The 11745-nt window shown below is 43.7% G+C and overlaps 1 protein-coding gene across 3 annotated transcripts in view; it reads right to left on the minus strand.

Moving 5' to 3' along the window:
- The window catches only part of LOC115566625 (nuclear factor of activated T-cells, cytoplasmic 1), a 72126-nt gene extending 62636 nt beyond the window's left edge, over window positions 1-9490 (minus strand). Inside the window, exons 1-3 of one of the 3 annotated variants that reach the window (XM_030392503.1) lie at window positions 8945-9490; window positions 4123-5215; window positions 1880-2039 (exon numbers count right to left, since the gene is read on the minus strand). In XM_030392503.1, coding sequence (XP_030248363.1) covers window positions 1880-2039; window positions 4123-5215; window positions 8945-9047 — 1356 coding nt within the window. In that variant the 5' untranslated portion in view covers window positions 9048-9490. Of the gene's footprint in view, window positions 1-1879; window positions 2040-4122; window positions 5216-6644; window positions 6828-8944 lie in introns of those variants that run through there. The other 2 variants (XM_030392505.1, XM_030392504.1) reach the window with 2 other exon arrangements.
- Between the last annotated feature and the right edge of the window lie 2255 nt (window positions 9491-11745).

Here is an 11745-nt window from a genome sequence, read left to right on the forward strand (position 1 = left end):
CATCAATCTAAATCCGCACTGAACACTGTGTATGCAAACAGTCACAGGGCACTTACTCATGACGTTCCCCTCTGGCCCCTGGAGTGAGTCAGAACACAGCGTAAACTAGATCAGAACCAGCCTCACCTGCAGCCACAGCTGTGCATGGCAGTTTGGTCTTGTCAGCCTCATGGGGGAGGTGCGGGGGTAAAATGTTGATTCACCCTCATGTTGATATACAAAGGTTTGTAATGAAGGGGAATGATTACCTGTATTTACAGAGAAAACCTCAAGGTTGACGGGCCTGTTTATAACACCGCGCTGGCCAACAGCCGTCAAGTGCGTCTGACATTGTGCAGACCAGGATGTGCTGACAACATCTATTTACAAAACAGCCGTGGCGCTAACAACGTCTGATGCTACCCGTGTCACAGGGGACGGACCACCGACTTGAAACTGTGCTGGCCACTGCCCCTGTAAATATTAGGCTAAGCGCAGTTTTAATTCGAACTGACGACATGAAAAGCAGAGTGACCTCCTTAACCTTAAGGATACGCACACGGCTGGATCCCCACCTTGAGTAAACCAAGATGTCAGCGGCGTGTGATGACAGTGGAGCAGAGAAAGGAGCTCTGTGCTGCTGCCGGTGAGACTGACGTGTGCTCTTTAAGTGTTCGCCAAGTACAATAGTGAGAGGCGATGGCCCTGCTCTATACTAATTGAGTCAGCATGCACTGCTGCTCGTCAGGGCGAACTTTTTGCAGCAGTAGATTGACTGCGAGCTCCGGGGTAACATTAATAACACAGCATACGGGCACATTCAGAAATGTATAGACTGCGGTGTGTATACAGGGCAACGCTGCTGGCAAAAGTCACAGAAGGGTTTTGAGGTCTGCCTCACTGGCTTCACATCTATGCAATGATACTACATGATGCATTGAATAGTTTTAAGTAGTTTTATTTTTTTTTTCTGATCAGGGATTGACCAATATGTTTTTTTTTTTAAGACTTATAAGTAATTAAGGAGACTGATAACTAAACCTAAAATTGATATTTGCAGTAAAAACAAAAATCTTAAAGTCAACAGGAAGAATAATGTGTGATGGAATCTAACTGACTCCAATTTACTCAATTGCTGTCCTCAAGTGCAAATTAATTTATTTTACATGTCACAAAAAACAACAACAACAACAATGGTAATTTGAAAAATGTTGGATAGTGGCTGCTGACAAACAGTCAATCAAACTCTGATGTATATGTCAATAAAAGCGGACAAGTTACACATTTTTTTTTGTATACTAAAAAACTGAATAAGTGAGCTGATGTGAACAAATTTCTTATGTGGAAATTTAGCTTTTGTTGTTTTTCTTAACTTTTCAAAAGAATTGCTTTTCACATCTGTTTTTCACACATCCCAGTTTTTGCTCACATGTGAAAATAACCATGTTGGACTTAAAAGATAATAATTCACATGTGACATTTTTGCAAGGTCTGCACTAGTTTTGCAGATGATAATGTTTTGAAAGGAAATCGTACAATTCGGAAACAAACTAAGATTTATTTTTTGTCTCAAAAAAGATATCGTATAAGAATGTCAGAGTCCAGACTAATGAGAGAAATGTCCCTGAAATGGCTGCTCTGACTTCGCTTTCTGACTGCATGCTGTCATAAATTCAGTAGCAGCCAAATGTTCATGTCACTTGCTTGCTGTTGGACAGAAATAAAGTGCTGTTAATCAGCATGCACTTGTCTGTGTTTTCCCACTCATGCTGTAATGACAGCAAATTATTGCACAGTTCAAACACACAAAGCTAACCTTGTCTCCAGTAAACAGCAATGTTTAATAAGAAAATCTGATTCCAAAACCATTTTGCTGACTAACATAGTGTTGGTGACATACCTGCACTACAGGGTGGCCACCGTTCAGCGCCTTCACCGCCCCTCGGCTGCCTTCGGTCTCATAGTGGGCCCTGTGGTGTGACTTTGGCTGCACCTCGATCTGTAGGTTGTACGGGCCGGAGCAGGATGGAAGCTGCCAGTCCAGAGCTGGCAGTGACGGGCTGCAGGAACACGACATATTTGTAGGGTTAGGTTTAGGGTTAGGATAAAATAACAGTGCTCAAAATGTCTGTTTTTATGCTCTACTGTTGGTTGATATAAAATAATAGTGAATTATCTTGAATCTTGTCCGTAAAGGTTCATATGTTCTGTGCTAAACACCCTGTGTCTGCTTCTGCTTTCCTGAAAAGAAAAAAAAAAACAAAAAAAACAGGGAAGTACTGTGTTTGACATTCCCAGGTCTCTTGGAAAAAAAATATGGAAAGTATTGACTTTACATGTTTTTTCTCTCTCTCTGTTTAATTCTATTCTTAAAACTGTAGTACAGTTTGAGCTGCAAAGCAGGAAGCATCACTGCCAAGGCCGTCTAAATCACTGAACTTGCTTTAAATCACCCATAAATTCACAAGACACCTCAGTGTAATCCAACTAATTCGGTCCTTCTTCATTTCATCATAGTCTATAATCTAATCAATTGAAGTCATTGTTGACGTCTGTAATTCCGTAGGCCTGGGTAATAATTAGTGGCCTGTTTTTGAGGAATAATTGAGAGCAGATTGGCCCCGGTTAGACGGCAGTGTGTTTTCTTGCATGGTGTGACAGGTGGAAACAGACACACGGAATTAGGAATGTGACAGGGGGACGACAGATATTTCTAGGGCATGAAAACAAATTTTGAAATCGTCCCTTTATACATTTATTATCCCTTCCAATTTTATGGCCGTGACACTGTAAAGCACATCCCAGCCCACTACACGTGTATTAAAGACAATGGAGTTATACAATGGAATAAGGTCAGAAGCACACCCTGATATCTCTTTCTCAGAGCCACAGCTGGCCTCTCTTAACATCATTGTTCTTGAGATGGAGAGTCGGAGCTTCCCATGTGAACACCGTGGAGATATCTAAACCAAAACAAACATGTGCAAGACAATATTTCTCTATGCCGGATGCCTGGTAAACGCAAGCCCCTGACCTGAAGGGTGGCTCGACTGAAACCAATCTCTGGCATCTTTGTGGAACTTGCTGGCTGTTTGTTGACCCAAAACGAACAGATTTCCCCCCACAGGGCTTTATCTGCCCATTCAGTGCATGACATCAGGCTAGCTGCACAGAACGAGATGGGCCGATGGCGCGACAGACCAGAGCAGCGAGCCGGCTGATTAACCCACAGACTGCTTCCCTTTCAGCCATGCCTGTCACCATTACTTCCTGTTGCTCACTATCTTAATCAAACACTTGATTTCCGACAGGAAAGTGTGTTATTGGCTTGGAAAAAAATGCCACGAGGGTAACAATTGAAATTGAAAAAGCTTACCTCACTCAAAACTCTAAAAATCAATTATATAGTTGAGTGCATGTGAAAATTTGTCTGAGCGCGCGCATGTCATTGTGTCTCTATGAGTATTTGTGTTTGTGTGTGGGTTGCTATAGAAACAGTGGCACACACACGCAGAGCAACTCCTCCCTGTAAAATATGATTTATGAAATAGTTTTGATCTTCAAAGAGAACACTTTTGAAAGTGCATAGCAGGCATATATTGGAATTCTGCCTTTTGATATGGCCTTTGAAGATTAAAAACTAAAACAAACGTGTCCATGCAGAAAATAAACAACACTAAATGTAGTAACATAAAAACAACAACGGGATAAAGTAATGGCATTATTGCAAGAATTTATTTGAATTCCTTTGTGCTGTCTGAATTGTTTTTTAAGTAATCCTTCGGGAGAATGCTAGAAAATATAAATCTGTCTAAGTAAGTAAACACGTGTGCTTTATTGTCTTTTCAGGGAAACTTGGAGGCAGCCCTTCTGATTTTGTTTAATATTGACAGTAGAGGAAGTACCACTGGGTTGGTTACACAGTTGTGACTTTTGTTGGGTCTCATTCCCAACTTGTCAAATACTGACACTCTGGGTTAGAAGGTAGGGTGAGTTTGGAACCCCAAAGCATCAATATTTGACAAGTTCAGAAACCCAAAGCGGAAACTAAGTGTTTGGAATGAAAGTCAACAATCAACTATGTTACAGACCGAACATTTAAGGTTTACAGTTCCACTATGTTTCTACAGCTGCTCAACTCACCTGAGGTAAGGCTTTGGTTTAGACCAGGAGTATGGATGCTGGGGCACATCAAGGAACCCTCCACAGTAGTTCTCCTTCTTGAGGGCTAGGCGGGAGGGGTAGTCCTCATGGCAGAGCTCCCCATCTGGGCCTAGCACTTCGCCACCAGGCTCCAACTTTAGGCTCATCGAGGATGAGTGGTCGAGCATGGTCTTCCGCGTCTTGATCGGGATTCCCTCTCCCATGTCAACCACTCCATCCGTGGTTAGAGCATTGATGGCGGCCACAATGGCAGAGTTGGTGTACTGGTTGGTGTTGGCGAGCCAGTTCTCATCTGTGACGCTCACCCTGGGGGAGCCATGTGGGGATGGAATGGGCGACTGGATGGGTGAGCAGGATGTCTGGCGGGGGTAAGGGGTGCCATTAAAGCTGTACTTTCTCTTTCCCATGCCACCGCCATTGCCTCCGCTGCAGGAAGGGGAGTTCGGCCTGGAGCCTCGAGGTTGTGCTGGCCAGCCTTCCTCGGCCACAGCTCCAATCTGAGGAGAGGTGGAGGGTGAATGCTGTGGGGAAGTTGCAGGGCCGCTGGCATGTGGGCAGGACAAGAGTAAGGGTGTGCCTTTCGGAGAAACACAGGGAGACTGCCATGGGGAGTTCTGCGGGGAGTTGTCGTAGTTGTAGAAGCTGGACTCGTACGAGGATGCCTCGGAGTTACAGCTACGTGAGGAGATGCTGCTCGCAGGGCTGAGGCAAGTGGGATCACGGTAGCCATCTGCATTGGGCAGTGTCAGCGTCACGATGGAGTTGACGCCCCTTTTGATGATGTGGTCCTCACTGCTGCTCTCTTCTACCTCATCCTCGGGGTACTGGCTATAGGCAGTGATCTCAATACGGGGGCTTTCCAATGCTGGGGCCCCATTGGGCCTCAGGCCGTGGGGCAGGTAATAGCCGGATGCTACATGGTTATCATTCTGGAGGCTGTAGCTTGTCTGATGGCAGGAAGAAACTGAGATGACTGGGCTTGACTGAAGGGTGTGGTACTGGGTGGCCAGACATGGGTTGCCCATACCCAGTGGAAGGGACAAGCTGACATTTGGTGTGTAGCTGTATGCATCTGAAAAGAAAGGAGTATATTTTAAGTTTGTGGAAGTAAAGTATATGACAGCATGCCACTGCAAATGCTCAGAACCACAACATTTGAACTAGGGGTGTCATGATATTGATTATAAATCGAGAAAAACCTTAATGTGCTTTCAGGTTTGATCACCAATCATCATTCTTCAGCGGTTGAAGAATTTTTGAAGATGTAAATGACAGCTGTGAGGGCCGAAAGACAAATTACAATCTAGATGCCATGGTCTGACAATGGCATAGCCGTCATTGTGGATTTGAAAAATCATGACACCCCTTATTATAATGCCATTTAACTCATTACACCTCAGAACAATACCCCTACACACATCTTACCAATACAACTTGCAGCAAATGACTGCCTCCATTTTTCATAAACATCTGGAGAAGCTTAGCAATCATCTCAAAGCAGTTACTGTATGTGGTTGCTGCATAGTCGCGAGTTGAAAAGCCACTCTGTTTGTTTGATCAGTTCAGCTAAGGCTCTATTTGGCACTCCCTGCTGTCATATGTACTCTGCAGGAATTCCTCCAGCCGCGCTGATGGATGCTTTATTTGATTGATTGCATCACTCACTGAGTGAATTAGGCCCTCCCCTGTGGAAAACTGACAGCACTCTCGCATCGCTCTGAGCTTGTGATTAAGTCAAAGCCAGAGTTTGCTGCAGCGTTACACACAGATGCACGGCGCGGTACACACACAAACAAAGGGCGCGCACGGACAGGCACACAAGGAAATCACCAGCACACGAGTGCAATGACATACCAGTCAGTGGAGACACATGTAGCCGAGCAGATATGCCTCTTCAGTTAGCCTTGTAGCGGCTGGCTGCTGTGTCAACACTTGTAAACCTCACGTCTGCCTTTTATTGATAACGTCAATGAGGGTAAAAGTGGTCAAAGAATGAGTACCATTCAGTCTGAAACCCAGCGAAGGGCATTCCCCCTGATGCAGCGTGCTATATTTGTTAACCACAATGCAGTGGATCACATGAAATGATGAATCCGTCACACACCAGATAATATGTGGGTAGGCAGTCTAAAATTAGTTTATGAGAGTCTATTTTCAGAGGTGATTATGTGATGTGCATCAGACAAGTTCAATATGCCAAAACAAGTTCAGTGAAGCACGGGGCTCCTTTCATAGAGGGCCATTACCTAATAATATATGTGCACATTATAGAAAATCATGTCTGAAAACCTGTTTACTTTCCTAAAAACATAAGAGAATGATATTATGGCATTACAATTAAATAGTCTATTTTGTTTGGTTGGCAGCATTAAGCATTTTTGCACAGATATAAAAAGACTTCTGAAGTCTCACAGTACAATCCAGTGCCCTCACACTGTGCAACATACAGGACATACAATAAAGAGACAAAAAAAAGCCCTCCATTGCCCTTGAGCACCCACCTGTCTCAGGTTCATTCTGGCCCTCTTGGCTGTACTCAAACACATAGCTGAAATCAAACTCTGGCTCTTCATGCTGGAAACTCATCTCCGCTTCAACATTCAAACTGGTCTGCCCTCAGCTCAGTGTCGTCTGATGCTTCCCTCCTCTGGTTTACCGTCTTCTAGTGCTGAGCAGATAAGAATCTCCTGCCCACTCCACCCGGTGTGACACACCTCCTAACTTCAGGCCTGACTGACTTTGCTGAGGGTTGCAGCTGTCATATTTTTTTTTTTTTCCCCCCTTTTGTATGTGTGCTGCAACATACTCGACTTTTTCTAACACCCACTCAAACACACTGGGGCTTTCACTCTTGCGCGCTGCATGATCTTGAAACTTGGCTTTTCCGGGTCACGCGCGTCACATCTGCTGAACTAACAAAAATTATGGCAGATCGGTCTCATTTGTGGTTTGAGACAAATCAAAGAAACATAAAAAATGACTCACTGTTGCGCTTAAGGCAAAGCCACTGCAATTGTTTGCAGCGCACTGAAAGTGTGGTGTAAGCAGAGTTGATTTGAAAACACCGACTATCACACAGATTATAGCGTGCTCTCTCTGTCCTCCACAATTTTTCCCAATTATGCTATCACGATCAAAACACTCTCTCCCCACAACCAAACCAGCACGACTAAAGAACCGACGGGTTTATCCACGGGGTATTTGTGGTCGTGGCTGGTTTCAGACTGACGGGACCTCAGGGAGAGATAGGTGGTCGCCCACAGAAGTCATCTGCAGCCTCTGGAACTAAGAACCCCTGGAGCTATTTATCGCACATGGCTGACTATGGTTTATGGCAAAACACCAGTGGAGTGTGCATGTGTGTGTGTGTGTGTGTGTGTGATAATAAAGCCACACTGGGCATACTACTGAAGCTGTGTGTGGTTAAGCACGTCTCCTTGTCAAGTGAGCTACTCGGCATCCCTGAGCAGCACTGATCACAGCCCTCTCTCTCTCATACACACACACACACACACACACACACACTCATCTGTTACCAATTATAAGACCTAGGACTAGAGCGGCTGAAATGAATAATAATACAGCCCGCACCCGTCCGTCTGAAACCTCAAAGACAAAATGAAATTCACAAAATCCACAAAAAGCCAGTGACATCAGCAGCGGCGGACTCTGTGAATTAACATAGACGGGCTATCAGTGACTTCTGATGGACCGAATCAAATTTCGCAAACCATAAACGCGAATCAAAGAGCTTCCCTTTGAATGCTACGGGATGAATCATCCTCCAAGATAAACAAGCCACAGGATCTGAGGCAATCCCTGATGCTGCTCTTCACCGGCCGACCCCTGACCTCTCTGTGCAGAGACAATCTCCCTGCTTTTTAACTCCATAAAAAAGTATTGGAACATTGTCAGTTACATTCTTGAGAAATCAATCGGGTGTTTTGGTCAATAAAATGTCACAGAAATGGTGAAAAATTGTCAGTCAGTGTTTCCCCAAAGCCTCAAAGATGACGTCCTCAGAGAGTGCGTTCTTCCACAACCCAAAGAAAATCGGTTTTGTGTCAAGAAACCAGAAAATATTCACATTTAAGAAACTGAAATCAGAGACTTTTTTTTTTTTTTTACTACTTTAAAAGTCAAAAAGTAATAAAACTGATGAATCAATTATCAAAATAGCTGGCGATTCATTGAATTTGGCTGACAGCCAATCAATCTATCCTTGCAGTCGTGCAGCTGACGTGAACCTCTCACCATGAGCAGTGCAGGTGACAGCGTCAACATTCTTTGCTCATGATGAGGAGCACCTGCGCAGACAGCTGGAGACACCTAATGGTGTGGATGTAAAATGGGTGCATGCCACTCAGCGCACTTGAGTGAGCGCTAATGTGATCCTCATGCGGAGCAGAGATCAAGCGAAAGGAGTCATCTTTAGAAAAAAAAAAAAAAACAGCAGTCACACAGAACACTTTTGACTTGTGATTAATGACGTAATCATTTCTCAAATTGACAAAATGAAAGCATGTTGTAAGCCAGCCATCAGATGCACAACTTTTAAGGTATTTCCAAGTGGATTTATTGATTTCTATTTATCGTATATCCTGTGATTATATTGCTGCAGCTCTATTCCACTGTAATATCAGCTTACCAAATGCTTGACCTAGACTTTACAGCTGTGCACAGGATTCCTATTGATTTCCGTTACAGGCGCAGCAGCTGGTGTCAACGCATCTTCGAACAGAAGCAGCACAAATTCATATTCGAGCGCATTCAAAACAAAGCGTAAAGCAATTTCTTTTACCTTCTTCTGCAGACTTCATATCGGCGAGAAAGTGGAGTCCCCGCTCCTTACCGGCTCCAAAGCTGAACTTGGAATTGACGCTCAGACAGAAGGAATCCTGCATTCAACAAGCGATGCGCAACTTTCTCTGGAACGAGCAACGCCGATGGTAATATTGCAAGCGCTAGATTACTTCACACAGCATCAGATAAAAGCATAATTCATTGCGGAGTTGTGGCGAAGCGAGTTTACGCGTAAGTGGACCGTGCGCACCAGACGGACCCGGTTAAATCGTGTGCTGTAGGATCTGGAGACCGGCGCAGGTAAGGCTGCTGAGGGGCACCGTGGCTGAGGTGAGTTTGAGCTCTTTCAGCCCAATGAAGCTTTTCAAGAGTGTCCCCAGGTCGATGACGCAGCGCGGTTTGTCAGAGGGGCCGGCTCCGGTGCTTTTAAAGCTGGAAAACACCCTCCGTCCTCCCGTCGGTGCGCCGCCCATCCAGGGATGACGCGGCCGGCTCCTGCAACCTCCCGGACCGCCTGATGATGTCTTCTGCCCTGGGATCCCATCGATGGAGGTGGGAGGTGTGTGTGTGTGTGTGTGTGTGTGTGCGAGAGAGAGAGAGAGAGAGAGAGAGAGAGAGAGAGAGAGAGAGAGAGAGAGAGAGTAAAGTTTATTTGTACAATTACATTTTTGTTTTTAGTATTTCTGCAACCATCCAGTGGCACAATCCCATTGCAAAATGTATACTGCCACTAAAGCTGACAATGACAATAACTTATCAATTAAGCACTGTATTAATTGCTTTTATAACTTGACACAAGTGAAATAATTGGCTTATGTTTATTTTTTATTTTATTTATTTATTTATTTTTTTTTTTACTTCTGGACAATTCATCCAGCTCTGTAACTTGAAACTTAACATGATAATAAAAATATATTTAACAAAACAATCTCACTCCATACGCTCAGTAGATGTTCTCCCAGTGGTCATGGAATTGGAGATGTTGAAAATGCACGCTTGTCTTCAGTGTCTAGTGAATTATGAGTGAAATGAATCCTTATTATATTGCTAAATATTAATTTACACGTAATCCTCACTACAGTGGTGCCCTATCATTAATGTGATGAATTTTAGCGTTATTGTTCCTGCTATGTAAACTTACCATAATTCACTGACAGCTACTGTATATTATTAGGATATATGGGGGCCTGTCACTATGGAGTGTCTCTTGTCCCAGAAATCATTGCAAAAAAAAGTTTTTATTTATAATTCAGACATCGGAACTGAAATGGAAAACAAATATTAAAATATTAAAATATCCAAAATAGATAATTGTGAATAAAATGCAGAACCACACTACCACAACAATAAACAAAGTGACTCTCCGGCTCTGTCAAGCAACATTATGTAACCTTTGTACCTTAAAATGACAGCTTCAACATCATGTTGATGGTACAGCGTCTTGTAACAGGACACTGTTCTCCGCTCCCCCATCGCCTGTTTCTGCACTATGTAACTTCAGTGAGAGGGTAGGGTCACAGCGTTACATACATGTTTACTTTTTCAACACTTAACATTGTTATGACATGATGAGTTTTCTTTGTAGTTAGCACCTACATTACGTCTGACCTATTATCACAGACCGGGCATTTGTATTTACAACAGTGGTGTTGCACTCAGAAACTGTGAGGGGGCGCCAGATCGCACAAAATCCAATTTCTACATAATGTTTATTTAACACAAAATCGAGGTAATGTGCATATTTATGTATTATGTATGATAGAAATACAGTTAGGATAAGAAAATAAATAAAGATAAAGCAGTAATGTAATTATCGTCACAGGCCAAGAAACATGTAATGAATATCATTTCCCACCATGTTTTTCTACAGCTGATTCTGACCTCTGACTTACAGAGGAAGGGGAGGAAGTTGGGGGTCCCCTCCATGAACAACAGAGTATCACATGGCAGCAGTGCACCTACTGATATGACCATAATGGCCCTCCATGCTAATGTCCGCAATCTTGTTATTATATGGCCATTTACGTTATTCAAACACTCAGCGTCTCCATATGATTCAAATCAAAACTCAAACGCTATCGGATTTCATCTCCGAATGTGTTTTCCTCGTGTTTGAGGGAAGCACGGTTACGCAGATCGGCCCAGAATAACTATCCTGAACCACTGACAGCGCAAAACACACCGTTGTCCTCGTCTCCGCTTTCCACTGCTCTGTATCGAGCCCGTCCCAAGTGAATCTGCGGGCAAACATACTGTAGGCCTTGTGCTTTTGTTAAAGGAAAATACGGGAGTTCACTTTTCAGCTTCTTTCCTTAATTGCACTCCTATTACCATTTATCACAGTAATAGCTCTCATTATGTGACTGTGTTGCTGTAAACGGATACAGAAAGGTGAAAACGGGGGGATCAGTTGTTGGCTCAGGTTAGATACGGCTGACACGTGACAAACATTTTGAAAAACATGTACACATTATCTATGTGTACATTTGAATATACCTGGCACAGCGTTTACTTATCTTGGGCTACCAAGCACTGGCGGTTCTAGACCAGTTGTAATAGGGAGGCCAGGTTGGGGCCGGCTTTTTTGTTACGGGGCAAATACAACCCGGAAAAAAAGATAAATCCCTCATTCAGACAAAACAGCGTTTACAATTTCAGCAATTTTGATTGGGTAGTAAACTGCTGAGACACTTTATTTCTGCCTTTCCCTTCAAAACAAAGTCATTGCAAGAAATCTGTCATTGTATTATTGATGCAGACTCCCTGTTGGGGGGGCCACAGGGGGGTCCAGACTCGGAT

Source organism: Sparus aurata, chromosome 17 (genome assembly GCF_900880675.1).
Source record: "Sparus aurata chromosome 17, fSpaAur1.1, whole genome shotgun sequence".
Lineage (NCBI taxonomy): Eukaryota > Metazoa > Chordata > Actinopteri > Spariformes > Sparidae > Sparus > Sparus aurata.